Source organism: Stegostoma tigrinum, chromosome 33 (assembly GCF_030684315.1).
Source record: "Stegostoma tigrinum isolate sSteTig4 chromosome 33, sSteTig4.hap1, whole genome shotgun sequence".
In the NCBI taxonomy this organism is placed as follows: Eukaryota; Metazoa; Chordata; class Chondrichthyes; order Orectolobiformes; family Stegostomatidae; genus Stegostoma; species Stegostoma tigrinum.
This window is the reverse complement of record NC_081386.1, coordinates 22,618,696-22,635,858: the sequence shown is the minus strand read 5'-3', so window position 1 is coordinate 22,635,858 and position 17,163 is coordinate 22,618,696. Positions and strand designations below refer to the sequence as shown.

The following is a 17,163-nucleotide window of genomic DNA, read 5'->3' as shown; positions in this document are numbered from 1 at the left end:
CAAATCATATGCTCAGACTCAGCTTCAGTCTTTTACACTGCAGTCTCAAACCAGCTCAATCACCAGTGTGACATGCTTTGTTCCAGTGAACTTCTGGCTGCTGAGCTATTGCAGTTCTATTTCAGTCATGATGCTGTCAGATTTTTCTTTGTGGAGATAAAATTGATCCTCGAGCAGAAAAACAAATAGGCAACATTACAAATCAACTTAAATGAATCAACATATACCTTTCTCATGAGGTGCATGATGGGTTGAAGCCATGGAAGACCCAATGCAAAAGAACTAGAAGTTGAGGAGGCAACAAGAGGTCCACAAAAGTCAAAATGGATCATGCAAAATCAACACAGCTTTTTTAATACCTATCATTCATTCTCATGAATTGGATCTGTACTACCTGATTTGTCCAAACTCCTGTAAAATCATATTCAAGGAAGCTTTCAAGGTTCACTGACTTTTAGAGCTTATGCTAAATTGGATGATACTTTTTATTACTGAAGTATTATACTATTAGACTATACTAATCCAATCTTAGATAACAAAGTGTGGAGCTGGATGAACATAGCAGGCCAAGCAGCTTCTCAGGACTACAAAAGCTGACATTTCGGGCGTAGACCGTTCATCAGAATGGGGGAATGGGGAGAGGGTTCTGGAATAAATAGGGAGAGAGGGGGAGGTGGACTGAAGATGGAGAGAAAAGGAGATAGGTGGAAAGGAGAATATAGGTGGGGAGGTAGGGAGGGGATAGGTCAGTCCAGGGAAGACGGACAGGTCAAGGAGGCGGGATGAGGTAGTAGGTAGGAAATGGAGGTGCGGCTAGAGGTGGGAGGAAGGGATGGGTGAGAAGAAGAGCAGGTTAGGGAAGCAGAGACAGGCTGGTCTGGTTTTGGGATGCAATGGGGGGAGGGGAAGAGCTGGGCTGGTTTTGGGATGCAGTGGGGGAAGGGGAGATTTTGAAGCTTATGAATATTAAGCAGATGTTCACCGGCACATCTGCCAATGTGGTATACTGTATCCACTGTACCCAGTGTGGCTTCCTCTACTTTGGGGAAACCAAGCAGAGGCTTGGGGACCACGTTGCAGAACACCTCTGCTTGGTTCGCAATAAAAGACTGCACCTCCCAGTCGCGAACCATTTTAACTCCCCCCTCCCATTCCTCAGACGACATGTCCATCATGGGCCTCCTGCAGTGCCACAATGATGCCACCCAAAGGTTACAAGAACAGCAACTCATGTTCCGCTTGGGAACCCTGCAGCCCAATGGTATCAATGAGAACTTCACAAGCTTTAAAATCTCCCCCTCCCCCACCGCATCACACAACCAGCCCAGCTCGTCCCTTCCACCCACTGCATCCCAAAACCAGCCCAGCCTGTCTCCGCCTCCCTAACCTGTTCTTCCTCTCACCCATCCCTTCCTCCCACCTCAAGCCGCACCCCCATTTCCTACCTACTAACCTCATCCCACCTCCTTGACCTGTCCATCTTCCCTGGACTGACCTATCCCCTCCCTACCTCCCCACCTATACTCTCCTCTCCACCTATCTTCTTTTCTCTCCATCTTCAGTCCGCCTCCCCCTCGGTCCCTATTTATTCCAGAACCCTGTTCACATCCCCCTCTCTGATGAAGGGTCTACGCCCGAAACATCAGCTTTTGTGCTCCTGAGATGCTGCTTGGCCTGCTGTGTTCATCCAGCTCCACACTTTGTTATCTTGGATTCTCCTGCATCTGCAGTTCCCATTATCACCTGCAATATCTTGCCAGGATTGTTTTGGGAGCATCCTCTAAACTTGTGATCTCTTTCAGCTTTAAAGAGATAAGAACAAGGGCAGCCGACAAAGAAACAAAGAAACTAGAAGTTTTACTCTAACTCATGCCCATCCTGTCTGTGAGCTATATATATTCTCCTTCATTATCACTGGATCAAAATTCTGAAGTTCTCGTAGCACCTTAATAACATCTAACATCACATGTACAACAGGGATTTGAGGCAGCAGCTCACTCCATCATCCCTTTGACAATTAGGGACTGACAGTAAATTCTGGCCTTGCCATCGACACATTTATCCTCTGAATAAATAAAAATGCAGTTAGTCAATCTACTTGTGCTAACAGCACATTTGGTTTTCATTTAAGATTTTGTGCTTATGACCAACTTATTTGTTTATAGATTCTTTTGTCCATTCATTTTACCACAGATATCGTTTAGGACAAGTCATCATTTTGATGGTATGAAGTGTATTTTACCCATTAACAACATTATCTTCTACTGCCTCTTTTCCGTATCTGGTCACTTCAAGCCTAAAAAGGGACATAATATTCAAGTTTTCAAAAATATACATAGGTTTATAACCAATAAATGTGTCAGCCTATGTAATCCACATAATAAATTAATTATTCTTTAATTCTATTATTCTTTCATTGTTTGCACTTAATGACTAGTTCATTTCCAGAATTTTCTAATCTGTTTTGTTGTAATATCCAGGGTTTTTCCAATCATCGAGGGTTAGGTTGCATTTTCATGTCCTTTGTCAGAAAAAGGAAAGAACAACTTTCAACAAACTAGCTTTCCATCATTTTCTGATAAGTCTTGTGTTGAGCAGAGAAGTGGTACACAAATCAGATGCAAACTTTTCTTAGGTCAGCTCCACTTCCCAACTAATTGCAGCTCAAAGCAAGCCAACAAAAAACTAAACAATCATGAAGAAAAAAAGATAAAACATGAAGGCTCTGAAAAGAAAGTTTAAAACAATTAAAAAAAGCTAGGTCCACAAATCAGCCACTGAATTTAAGATCAACTGTTGTTGATCCATATGATAGTGCATATGATTGTTCTCCATATGATAGTGCAAACATCACTAAAATAAACAAAAAAAAGAATCAAGCAACAACTCATCCCACCCTTGCAGTCTGGACTCGAACTACAAGATTTTATATGTCTATGTCTATATTTTTCTATCCATAATGTTTGTGTCAAATTGTCTGTTTTTGTGTCACAGATTTGTGAACGCACGTGCGCTCGCTTATTGAGGATTTTAAAGGGGTGTATCTTCAACTGCACAGCAGCAATAAGTAACCCCTTTGTCATTTTATAAAAAATAAGTTTACTTACAATGAAGTTATTTTCCTGTTGATGACGAAAGCTTTGTATTAAATAGCAAGACAAATTGATCATTCAGTGGCTTAATTAGGTAGATAAATCTGTGATAGCTTATGGAATAGTGGGGCTTGATTGTCAGCATTCTCCTTCCGACCTAACTCAGACACACCACTCAGGTTTAGGCATGGCACCATATTGTGCACAAGGGAGAATCACATGGATGTCATAGAGAGTTCAAACGTCTGAATGACAGAGAATGTATATAAACCCAGGCAGTGATTAAGCCAGGCAGCACAAGCGGTCCTCTCCTTCCTCTCCCTACCACCCCAATAAAACAGATAGAGGAAGAAATCCAGGCTGAAAGGAAATCTGTTTCCAACCCAACTTTCATAGGAATGCACAGCATGCATCACCAGAAGTGATTGCAAGGTCAGTTAAATCCACCTCCTAAGCTCAGTGCCGGTATCCATCCCCTACCCTGGCAATCAGGACTTTGAGGCTAAACTGCCTCTTCTAGCTCTGTTTCTCAACAATTTTAGTTAGCTCTGCTGTTTAGCAGCTTTTGGTAAACCTTTTTCTTCTTAATTACTCATTTATTTAAACTGAAAATCATAGTTGTTGTTGAGCTAAACTTTTTTGCTCCAATTGAAATGTGTACCTCCCCGCACCACATGTGAAAATGCTGAACTAGCCTAGTCTACATTGAATCAATTTATATCTCTTGTCCACGGAAGGTGACTTACATTTTCCACTGTTGTTTCAGATTTCCAGTTTCTGTGATTCATGGCTTTTTGTTTCTATTGTATCTTTAATTTAGTTTCTAGCACTTCAAACAACTGAAGATGTGTCAATGAAAAAATTGAATCAAAAAGATAACTTTCAAATCTGAGTTTGTCAGCAGAATTACAAAGGATATGATCCAAAGTCAATGTGCTGTTCCTCACACCAGTTCCTCACCCTTTCTTTGTTCATAAATTTCAATTCAACCCAATCAAACATTGAGAGGCAATGTTCACTTTTCATCAGCTAGCAGGTTACACAATTTAACCTAAACATTCTACTCTAATTTGAAGGGACCGAAATTGCCCTATGCCAATAAAACATAATGTATAGGGAATCAGGAGCTGATTTTTCATTACAGCTGAACTCCTTTGCATTGAAGATCGGGAATGGTAGCTTAAACTTATTTTTGGAGACTTACCTCTGAGCTTTACTGATATTATTTGAAATTAGAAGTCTTGGCAATATTTTCTTGATCAATTGAAAACATAAATTGGTAGAGTAAAAAAAATGGCCAATTTGCTAACTAATTTAAAATTTAAACATGTTGAGCATAATATTAATTTAAGTACACAAAGTACGATGACTATGGAGTCCAGAACGAGTGATGACAAGCTAAGGGTATGGAGTGGGTCATTTAGGATGAGATAAGGAGAAATTTCTTGAACCAGAGTAGTGATCATCTGGAATTCTCTGCAACAGAGCGCGATTGTGGACAAAACACTGAATATCTTCAAGGAAGAGTCAGATATAGATTTTAAGGATAAAAGGGTATAGGGAAAAAGCAGAAACAGGGTACTGAGCTGGATGATCATCCACGATCACAGTGAATGGCAGAGCAGGCTTAAAAGGGCCAAATGGTTGATTCCTACTTTCTATATTTCTATTCTAATTGCCAGCATAAAGTAAGTGCACAGATTCATGCAACACTGGTAAAGGGTTGAGATGTCCATCATGGGCCTCCTGCAGTGCCACAATGATGCCACCCGAAGGTTGCAGGAACAGCAACTCATATTCCGCTTGGGAACCCTGCAGCCCAATGGTATCAATGTGGACTTCACCAGTTTCAAAATCTCCCCTTCCCCCATCGCATCCCAAAACCAGCCCAGTTTGTCCCGTCCCCCCACTGCACCACACAACCAGCCCAGCTCTTCCCCCCCACCCACTGCATCCCAAAACCAGTCCAACCTGTCTCTGCCTCCCTAACCTGTTCTTCCTCTCACCCATCCCTTCCTCCCACCCCAAGCCGCACCTCCATTTCCTACCTACTAACCTCATCCCACCTCCTTGGCCTGTCCACCTTTCCTGGACTAACCTATCCCCTCCCCACCTCCCCATCTCCTCACCTATACTCTCCTCTCCACCTATCTTCTTTTCTCTCCATCTTCGGTCCACCTCCCCCTCTCTCCCTATTTATTCCAGTTCCCTCTCCCCATCCCCCTCTCTGATGAAGGGTCTAGGCCCGAAACGTCAGCTTTTGTGCTCCTGAGATGCTGCTTGGCCTGCTGTGTTCAGCCAGCTTCACACTTTGTTATCAAGGGTTGAGATTGCCTGTTTTTATTCACTGATGGGATGTGGGCATCATTGGTTAGATCAGTGATTATTGCTCATTGCTAGATTACACATTGAGAAGATGGTGATGAGCTGCCTACTTGAATTGCAGCATTTGACAGTTGCAAGTTGACCAACGCCATTATAGACAGAATTCCAGGACTTTGTTGCAGTGACACTGAAGGAATAATCATAAATTTCCGAATCAGGATGATGAGTAGCTTTGCGGGGAACTTGCAGTTGCTTTTGATCTTGTAGATGGCAGTGATTTTTATTTGGACAGTGCTATCTAAGAATCTTTGGTAAATTTCTGCAGCACATACTGTAGATTGCACATACTCTTGCTACTAACCGTGGTGCAAGAAGTGAATGCTTGCATTGCCAATCAAATGCGTTGCTTTGTCCTGGTGGTGTAAAGCTTTTTGAATGTTGTTGGGTTAATAAGCCAAGTGGGGAGTATTCAATCAAATGCGTGCCTTGTAGGTGATGGGCAGGCAGTAAGGAGTTAGCGATAACAAGGTGTAGAGCTGGATGAACACGTCAGGCCAAGCAACATCAGAGGAGCAGGAAAGCTGACGTTTCGGGTCAAGATAACAAAGCGTGCAGCTGGATGAACACAGCAGGCCGAGCAGCATTTTAAGAGCACAAAAGCTGACGTTTCAGGCCTAGACCATTCATCAGGAAAAAATGGTAGGTATGGTCACAGCAGGCCAAGCAGCTTGGCCAGCTGTGTTCATCCAGCTTCACACTTTGTTATCTTGGATTCTCCAGCATCTGCAGTTCCCATTATCTCTCGATATGGTCACGGTTGGGGCCAAATTGGGAAGGCTTGAATGTGGGCTGTAGTCCGTTGGTGATGATATGGTTCCGTAGGCAGGTGCTGAGGAAGGTGATGTGGCTGCAGTAACTGGTTTGCTTCAGGGCATGGTCAAACAGTTTCAAGGCCGAAGAGATTACAAGAGAGTTGCAGTCAGAGAGAGATCCCCTGAGATTGGTCCAGAGGGAGGAGGGTAACTTCTTCAGGTTAGGCATCCTTGGAAGAGGCTTCGCAGTGAGGTTAGAATTGTGATCAGAGATAACGGGAACTGCAGATGCTGGAGAATCCGAGATAACAGAGTGTGGAGCTGGATGAACACAGCAGGCTGAACAGCATCTTAGGAGCACAAAAGCTGACGTTTCGGGCCTAGACCCTTCATCAGAAAAAAAGGGTTCATCCAGCTCCACACTTTGTTATCTCGGATTCTCCAGCATCTGCAGTTTCAGGTCGAGACCTTTCTTCAGAAATGGGGGAGGGGAAGGGAATTCTGAAATAAATACGGAGAGGGGGGAGGCGGATAGAAGATGTTCAAAGGAGAAGATAGGTGGAGAGTATACAGACAGGTCAAAGAGGCGGGGTTGAAGCCAGTAAAGGTGAATGTAGGTGGCGAGTTGGGGAGGAAATAGGTCGGTCCAGGGAAAATGGATAGGTTAAGGAGGCGGGATGAGGTTAGTGGGTAGGAGATGGGGGTGGAGCTTGAGGTGGGAGGAAGGGTTAGGGAGGCAGGGACGAGCTGGGCTGGTTTTGGGACGTGGCCGGCACAGAGGAGATGTTGGAGCTTATGAAGTCCACATTGATACAGGGTTCCTAGGCGAAATATGAGACGCTGTTTCCTGCAGCCTTCGGGTGGCATCATTGTGGCAATGCAAGGGGCCCAGGATGGGCATGTCATCCAAGGAGTGGGTGGGGGAGTTGAAATGATTCGCGACTGAGAGGTGTAGTTGTTTGTTGCGAACCGAGCGTAGGTGTTCCACAAAGTAGTCTCCAAGCCTCTGCATGGTTTCCCCGATGTAGAGGAGGCCACAACGGGAACAGTGGATACAGTATACCACATTAGCAGATGTGCAAGTGAACATCTGCTTGATGTGGAAAGTCTTCTTGGGGCCTGGGATGGGGGTGGGGTGGGGAGGGGTGCAGGGACAGGTTTAGCACCTCCTGCAGTTGCAGGGAAAAGTGCTGGGAGTAGTGGAGCTGGTGGGGCGTATGAAGCAGACAAGGGAGTCATAGAGAGAGTGGTCCCTCTGGAAAGCAGATAAGGGTGGGGAGGAAAAAACGTCTTTGGCAGTGGGGTCAGATTGCAGATGGCGGAAGTGTCGGAGGACGATGCAGTAGATTAGGAGGTTGGTGGGGTGGTACATGAGGACGAGGGGGATTCTGTTTTGGTTGTTATCGCTGGTAGGGGGTGTGACGGATGAGGTGCGGGAAATGCGAGAGACACGATTGAGGAGGTAGAGGCGAGTTTCTCAATGCAGTATTCCTAGCCTCTGGCCTACTCTTGTAACCACAGTATCTATATGGCCCAGTTCAGTTTCTGGTCAATGGTGACACCCCCATGATGCTGACAGTGGGGGTCCAGTGATGATAAGCCCATTGAACGGCATGGGGAAATAGTTAAATTCTTAAGTAATTCTTAAGCGAGATGATCACTTCTTGGCATTTGTGGGGCACAAATGTTTATTATCATTTTTCAGCTTAAGCCTGAATATTGCACAGGGGTTGCAGGAGTCTCAAAAGGTGCTGAAAATTGGTGAACATCCCTACCCATAATCTTATGATGGAGGGAAAAGGCCCTCATGGTACAGTGGTACTGTCCCTACCTCTGAGCCAGTAATGACTAGTTACCTGTGTGTCACAACAACTCTCAACAGGTCGAGTAAAATATATGATGGAGGGAAGGTCGTTGACGAAGCAGCCGAACACAGTTTGGCCTGGTCGTGGCCTCGAGGAACTCCCGTAGAGATGTCCTCGAACTGTAATGACTGACATTCAAAAGCCTTTCCTAAAAGCCTTCACTTTCTTATGTACCAAGTATGACTCCAATCAATGGACAGTTTACCCTAATTCCCACTGACTCCTGCTTTGCTTGGCCTCCTTGATGCCATAACTAGGTCAACTGTAGCCTTGATGTCAAGGACACTCACCGCACATCACTTCTGAAATTCAGCTCTTGTGCCCACATTTGAACCAAGACTGTAATGAAGTCAGGAACTGAGTGGCCCTGGCAAACCCAAACTGGGTCTCTGAGTACATTGTTGACCAGCATGTGCTGCTTGATAGCACCGTTGATTGCATTGTCCATTATTTTATTGATGATCAAACAGGAGATTGATGAGGCGGTAACTGGCCAAGTTCAATTAGTCCTGCTTCACATTCAGGCATACCTGGGCAATTTTCTACCTTGGCAGGTAGATGCCAGCATTGTAGCTGGACTGGAACCGCTTGGCTAGGGTTGCAGCAAGTTCTGGAACACAAGTCTTCAGTACTATTGCTGGAATGTTGACAGGGCCATAGCCTTTGCAGTACCCAATGCCTTAAACCATTTCTCAATATCAGATGGAGCTAAATGAATTGGCTGAAGACCAGCACCTATGATGCTGGGGACCTCTGGAGGAGGTTGAACTGAATCATCCACCTGGCATGTCTGGCTGAAGATTGCTGCAAATGCTTCAAATTTTTTTTTGCATTGATGTACTATGTTCCTCCATCACTGAAGATGATATTTGTGAAGTCTCCTCCTGCAGCAAGTTGTTTGATGTCCACCACCATTCAGACATCATGTGGCAGACTGGAGAGCTCAGATTTGGTCCAACTGTTGTGGGATCACTTAGTTCTGTCTATCACTTGCTGATCATGTTCTTTGACATGCAAGTAGTGCTGTTTTAATCTTAAAATTAATTCAGAATACTTAAAATAGCATAACCGAAAGAAAGGGATGAGTTCTCGTATTTTTAGAGTGAAGTTGAAGGTATACACAAATAATTTGTTTTAGAACCTAAGCATCACAAAAATCACAAACTGTCCACTGCAAAAACTGGAGTTAAAATGCCTGACAATTTGTTTTTATCAGGGGCCGATTTCCTCAATGCAGCAATACTTTCCCAACAGTTATCATAATCCCCAAAGCAATGACATAAATTTCTGAGCAAACCAATGAGTGTGTGCAGCTGTACAACTCCAATATGATTCACGTAATTAACTTAGTTTTCGCTAGCAAAACAGAAATATAATCCTGTTAGTTAATGGCTGAACAATTGTCATTAGATGATTTCTCATACTGTAGACAGTGAATGTTTCATGCTTTAACAGCCATCCAAGTGACCATAAAATCACTTACTGGAGAATCTGATCACTGCAGTTCGACTAGTTATGGCCCCAAATGAATTCTGGGACATACAGGTATAACTCCCTTCACTGCTGTTTCCATCTTGATTCTTAGAGTCCCATGGTACATATGAAATGTAGAGTGATCCATTGGGAACCACATGGTGCTGTTCTTCATCCACAACAGGAATTCCCTCTTTATTCCATGTTATGTTGGCAGGCTCATCTACAGCAGGAAGGTTGCAATCTAACACGACTGCTTGATTAGGTTCCAGTATTACCTGCAAAGGGCCAATACTGCAGCTCAAATCCAAAGAATTCACTTTGTCTAGATTAAAGAAGTAAAAAGACAAGAAAATTAGAATTTGAATAGAACTGTGATGCACAAATGCTAAATTCTATTTGTTGTTTTATTGGAAACTAAAGGGCACATGTTCTTTAGTGCAATTCCATACAGTACACTTGCACAATATTATCCTTCAGATTCAAGCAAAGATTTTCCAGGACTATATTACTATACTATAAAACTTTAGTTTGCACATTGCAATAAATTTGAAATATAGCATGAAACGAACATTTAAACATTTATTCAATCCGCTGTTTAGTTAAAGGAAAATCAAAACAGAAATCTGGACCTTATTCTTACTTTTCTTTTATTTAAACAATTTTCCAAATCAAACTGTTTACAGATGTTACCGCACACCTCTGGAGTAGGTGGGACTTGAACCCTGGCGTTCCAGAGTTAGGATATTACCACTGTTCCACAAGAGGGCCCTCTGCATTAAATAGAAATGTACCAGAACAGTGCACATTCTTACTTAGTGAAGAATTACATTAGATATTTGTACATTCCACGACATCATTAGCTACTTATGCCTTTTAGAACTTGAAAAGCACCTTTTGCTTCTCACTGTCCTTCGGTCAGGGTACAGTACTGCAATGTAACCTTACAAATGTATCTAACATGGCCCACTACAAAAAAAATTATTCTCAATATTATTTCAGAAGTGTGATAACGAGAGCTCAGAGGCATTATGTTCCTTGTTAGAGTGAAGGTTGGTAAGGTTATGGAACAAAGATATTGAAGTTCTAGTCCAGAATAAAAAAAACATATTAAATAGAGACAACTGGGATCAAATGAATATCTTGAATGTAGGGGCTTTCTTAAGAAGGAAAGCAGGAAGGATTTACTTGGACTTTTGTAAAGCCTTTGATGAGGTTCCTCACGGTAGACTAGTTAGAAAATTAGATCACATAGGATGCAGTGTGAACTTGACAACTGGATACAAAGTGGCCCTAGGGTAGGAGACGGAGGACAGTGGTGGAGGATTGTTTTTCAGACTGGAGGCCTGTGGCCAGCAGTATTCCGCAATGATCGATGAAGAATCCACATTTGTTTTTCATTTATATAAATGACTTAGATGAGAATATACAAGGTATGATTACTATGTTTGCAGATGACATCAAAGTTGGTGGCATAGTGGACAGTGAAGCAGGTTATCTAAGATTACAAAGAGATCTTGATCAACTGAGTCATTGGGCTAAGAAGTGGTAGATGGAGTTTAATTTGGTTAAATGCAAGGTATTGCATTTTGGTAAAACAAAAAAGGGGCAGCGCTTATACAATTAATGAGGGTGCAGGTCCAGAGATCATTGTAGGTAACAATATTGGTAGATAAGGTAGTAAGAAAAGGTCAATGGCATGCCTGCCTTCTTTGAAAGGGGCAATAAGTATGAGGCTAGGCAAATTATGCTGTTATAGTACTTTAGTTAGGTCACACTTGGAATATTGTGTCCAGTTCTGGTCACCACACTACCAAGGGATGTAGATGCTTTGGAGAGGGTCCAGAAAAGGTTTACCACAATGTTACCTGGTATGAGGGGTTTTAGCTATGAAGATAAATTGGATAGACTGGGTTTGTTTTTACTGGAATGCAGGAGGTTGAAGGGTGACCTGATAGAAGTTTATAGGATTGTGAATGGCATGGATAGAGTGGAAAGTATGAGGCTTTGTTCCAAGGTGGAGGGGTCAATTACTATGGGACACATATTCAAGGTTCCAGGGAGGGGCATTCAAGAGATGTGCAAGGCATGTTTTTCCCACACCAGGACTGGCAAGTGACTGGAATGTGCTGTTAATGAAAATGGTGGAAGCAGACACAATAGCAACATTCAAGAAGCACCCGGGTGAATACATGAATAGGAAGAGAATTTAAGTATGGATCCTGTAAGTGAAGACAGTTTTAGTATGGAAAGGTAAAATGTGTCAGCGCAAGCTTGGAGGGCTATTCCTGTGGGTAGTGCTGCAGAACAGAAAGACCTAGGGATTCAGGCATATATTCTTTGAAATATGCATCACAGGTTGGTTAAGAAGGCACTAAGTGCGCTCATCCTCACTGCTCAGACCTTTTGAGTATCGGAGTTGGGACATATTGTTGAGGTTGTACAGGACATTGGTGAGGATTCTTCCGGAGTACTGTATGTAGTTCTGGTTGCCCTGCCATAGGAAGGATATTATTAAACTAAAGAGGGTTCACAGAAAAGATTTACCAGGATGTTGTCAGGAATGGAGGGTGATTTATAAAAGTAGGCTGGATAGACTGGGGCCTTTATCTCTAGAGTGCGGGAAGTTGAGGGGTGACCTCATAAAATCATAAGGGGTATAGATGCTGTGAGTAGCAAAGGTCTTTTCCCTAAAGTGGGGGGAGTTCAAATCTAGGGGCCATATTTTGAAAGTAACAAGAGAAAGATTTAAAAAGGACATGAGAGACCAATTTGTTTTAAAAAAGAGGCTGGCTCATGTGTGGAATGAACTGCCAGTGGAAGTGGTGGATGCAGGTACTGTTACAATGTTTAAAATACATTTGGCTAGGTACATGAATAGGAAGGGTTTGGCAGGATATGAGCCAAATGCAGGCAGGTGGGATTACTTTAGTTTAGGAACATGGTCAGCATGGACTAGTTGGACTAAAGGGTCTGTATCCATGCTGTATGACTCTATCTTGTATACATGCTTTGCAGAGGCAAATGAATACCTTTCAACATCTCTAACAATGAACACTAAACTTGCTGCTAAATTACACAGAGAACCAAGTTCATATACAGTGCAAAGCTGATCTGCCTCTTAGGGATACACCTCCTCCCACTCACCTTCCCTCAAGAACGCAATCCCCGATTCAAAATTCCTCCACCTCCACCATATCCGCTCCCAAGAAGAGGTGTTCCACTCTCTGACATCCCAGGTGTCCTCGTTTTTCAAGGGCCACAATATCCCCTCTGCCCCCAGTGGTCGAAAACGCCCTCGACCGCATCTCTTGTGTTTACTTCAGCTCTCATACCCCCTCCCAGCAATAAAAACAAAGACAGAATTCCCCTTGTCTTCATGTATCATCCCATTAACCTCCCAATTCAATGCATCATTCTCTGCCACTTCTGCCACTTGCAATCTGACCCCACAACATAGGACATGTTTCCCTACCCACTATTATCTGCCTTAGAGGGACTGCTCTCTCTGTGACTCCCTCGTCCACTCCACACTCTCCACTAGCCCCACCACCCCCCAACACTTTTCTCTGCAACCGCAGGAGGTGCTACACCTGCCCCGACACCTTCCCCCTCACCTCCTTTCCAGGCCCCAAAAAAACCTTCCATATAAAACAGATGTTCACCTGCACATTTACTAATGTGATCTATTATGTCTGCTGTTCCCGCTGTGGCCTCCACTGCATCAGGGAGACCAAATGGAGGCTTGGAGACCGCTTTGTGGAACACCTATGCTTGGTTTGCGACAAGCAACAAACCACAAAAAGCTCCCAGTCGCGAATGACTTCAACTCCCCCTCCCTGGACGACATGTCCATCCTGGGCCTTGTCCAGTGTCACAATGATGCCATGCGGAAAATGGAGGAACAACACCTCATGTTCCGTCTTGGAACCCTACAACCCAATCGTCTCAATGTGGACTTTACTAGCTTCAAAATCTCCCCACCACCGACATCATTCCAATACCAGCGCCCACCCTCCCAATCCCTGCCTCCTGGACATGTCCGTCTTCTCTCCTACCTATCCACTCCTCCCACCTCACAGACCAACCTACATTCCTACTTACTACCTACCCTCACCTTTATGAGCTTCATCCCTGCCTCCTTGACCTGTCCGTATTCTCTCCCACCTCTCTGCTCCAATATCCACTTTCTATCACCGCCACCCACTCTCTCTATTTATTTGAGCCCCCCTCCCCCTCCCCTATTTCTGAAGAAAGCGTCCAAACCCGAAACGTCAGCTTTCCTGCTCCTCTGATGCTGGCTGGCCTGTTGTGTTCTTCTAGCTCCACACCTTGTTACGATCTGCCTCTTAGCCCGGCTTTCTGATCTTCTATATATTAGGTAAGCAAGCTGACTCTTGAAATTGTTGCTGAGGAACAATTCTTGTAGAGTACATTTGTTTACCAATACACTAAGATATACAGTAAAAGAAAACAACTCTATTTCGCAAGTTTTTACAGATCAACTGCAGCAGTCAAGTCCACAAATCCAACACAAGAACAGTGATAACAAAATGTAGAGCTGGATGAACACAGCAGGCTAAGCAGCAGAGGAACAGGAAGGCCTACGTTTCAGGCCTAGACCCTTCTTCAGAAATCCCCTCCCAAGAACAGTATTGATCACTGTAGGGAAGAAAATAAAAATTTTTTAAATCTTCCAAATATGAAAAAGTGATAGCAAAGTGGATTAAGATATCCAATAATTATCTAGACATTATGAGCCAAATAATTGTGTAACTGGGCTAAAACTCAAAGTGAAATTTGGTGATAAAAAAATGGTAAGGGCAATGGAATCAGAAGATGCCACCTACATCTTAGTATGACCAGGGAAAAATTATCAAATGGGTAGAAGTACAACTAATTAAACTGAATTTGGGCAATTCAAACGGACTGATTATTTTCTTCCAATTTGCAACACTCTTACTTCATGAAAAGAATTACAATACCAAGGATAAGATTGTCAAAAAACCTTACAATTTTAGTGAAACCTGACAGTTTTAGTGGACTTAACAATAAACATGATAAATCAATTCATAGCAGAATTAAATGTCCTTCTACTGTTTATTACCTAGAAAGAAAGCAATGTAAAGTTAACCTGCTGAACACTGTCCCTGATTTTATATATCCTCTTTTTACGACTTCATCTTTTCGTAACAAATTCTAAAACCACATACCAATAGATATATCAATATCTTTTTACTGATATTGCTGTCTGCATAGCGTAACTGTTGGTCTTGTGATATAGTAAGTTGTATCCCCACCTGAGCCAGCAGCTCCAGGTTCAAGTCCCATTCCAGGGCCTGATGGCAAGGAAGGTACATTCATGACATGGTCAAACAGGTTGAATATCATCATCTAACTTACACAAATGGCAGGTGGTAGCAGGAGAGATTCTTGGTCAGCTACGTGCTGAAAAGAAACTGGAGCCTCAACCATCTCTAGCCATAACATATGTCTGTGATATCCATACATAAATGGTTGCTGCCTTGGGAATGTGGACTCCAGGGTGTGGGTGAGGAATGAGGAGCTGGCTGGAAAGCAATGTTTATCAGGTTGATTCCAACAGCTGGTGAATCAGTCCCCTCCTTGTACCCGTCATGGAGATCACAATGATGGCAGCTAATTGTAAGTCATTACATTTGCAGAGTTCTCATTTCTTCTTCAAATAAATCCACCAGATTTTTACATTCACCTGAGCATATAGAGAGGTTTAATGTTTTGCAGGGGATGATAACACAGCACTCCCTCAGTTAAGCACTGAAGTATCAATGCGCAAACCAGAATTTGCAGGGATTTACTTGCCCAGGTTGCAATCAGTTACCTGAAATCTGCACATTACAAACTGACACACCATAATTTCTCATGAGTTATAAAGACAGTACTGTCTCCATTTGGTGTGGCATTTCCTACATGTTTTAGTTAGTCACATTATGTACTATTTAAACTATTAATATATTGAACAACATTCCAGCAGTAGTGTATTAACCTTTCCACTGAGGTTGCACCAGTTGCTTTCTTTGCAAAGCCTGAGTTTGATCTGAAACGTGAAAATTGTGGCCTGCGAGCTAACCCTTCAAAATGTACTAATTGAATTTCAGACCTTAACCATGTACTGCTTGAAGAAGATTTTCCCCATGTTGCTTTTGCTTTCTTTGCTAATTACTTTAAAGCACTGTCTTCTTGTTCTTGATCTTTTTACCAGTGGGAACAGATTCTCAAATCCCTCAATTTCGAATACAAGTATCCTATCAGCCTTCGCTTCTGAGGAAAATAGCCCCAACCTCTCCAATCTACCCTCTTAACTGAAGTTTCTCATCCCTGAAATCATTCTCACTACTTTTTTCTGCTCTTCCCAATGCCTTGACATCCTTCCAATTGTATGGCACCCAGTACTGGAAATGATACACCAGCTGAAGACAAGCCAATCTTATACAAATTCAATATAAGCACACTTTTCTTGTACTCTATGCTCCTATTAATAAAACCTACAGTACTGTATGATTTAGTAACAAGTTTCAACATGCCCAGTCACCTTTAATAACATTAGCATATAAAATAGAGGTCTCTTAGGTCCAACACCCCTTTAGAGATGCATCTATTTGTATTATCTCTCAAAGCTCTTCCGGCCAAACTGAATGACCTCATATTTCTCCACATTGAACTTCTTAATTTTTCCCCTTGAAATTTGGAGAAAATTAATTGAAACATCACTAGAATAGTAACCAGTGCACAAAATGGTTTTCGTTATATGCAAACGGATATAATCGAGCTTTTGCACATATTTCTTTTGGATAAGCCAATTTTACTAATTTAGTGGATCAAAAGGACATTTGTAGTATGTATTATTAAAAGTGCTTAAACAGAAACTATTTAGGAAATCTACTGAAAAACTGCATTAAATTAATCAGTATTTATGGATAGGAGGTCAGAGAAACTGAAATGTGGTTAAGATGTAACACCCTTTTCAAAAATTGTCCTTTTTAGACAATTTTAGGTTCTTCATTCCACAAACTATTTTTTGGCACAAATTATCATACAAGCAACATGCCCAAAGCAACTGCACAACCAATCAGCAAATGTGCACAGGAACAATCAAGATCACTGAACACCCCCTGCTGCCTCTGGGGAGGAATAAAATCTCAGCTCAGCACTGCAACCATTGTGACCTCATCCAATTTTAAATGCATCATCACAGGGTTCTCCCAAAGGAAGGTCACAATGATATTCCTCTTCTGTCGGATTTTTTTTAAGTAATCAATCCATAACAGCATTGGTAGAGATCTGGAAGCCAATGTGTCAATAACTGCTCTTGCAGATGAGGAATTTTGAACAGATAAAGCCTAGTATCAGGAACATATGACTAACATATAGGAATAGACCATACAGACCAACGTGTTTGCTCATAGTTGATCTAAATGCTCCATATTTCCACATATCCCTGATTTTAATCTGAATATTATTGAATTATAGAGTCATATAGTCATACAGCACAGGAGCAGACCCTTTGGTCCAACTTGCTCACGTCAGTCAGACATCCCAATCTGACCTAATCCCACT

At 42.6% G+C, this 17,163-nt stretch overlaps 1 protein-coding gene across 1 annotated transcript in view; it reads right to left on the bottom strand.

Moving 5' to 3' along the window:
- Nucleotides 1-17,163, bottom strand: part of igdcc4 (immunoglobulin superfamily, DCC subclass, member 4) — a 126,724-nt gene that overhangs the window by 87,633 nt on the left and 21,928 nt on the right. The window contains exon 2 of the mRNA XM_048563125.2: nt 9,578-9,892. Within this exon, the coding sequence (XP_048419082.2) occupies nt 9,578-9,892 (315 nt within the window). The remainder of the gene's footprint in view (nt 1-9,577; nt 9,893-17,163) is intronic.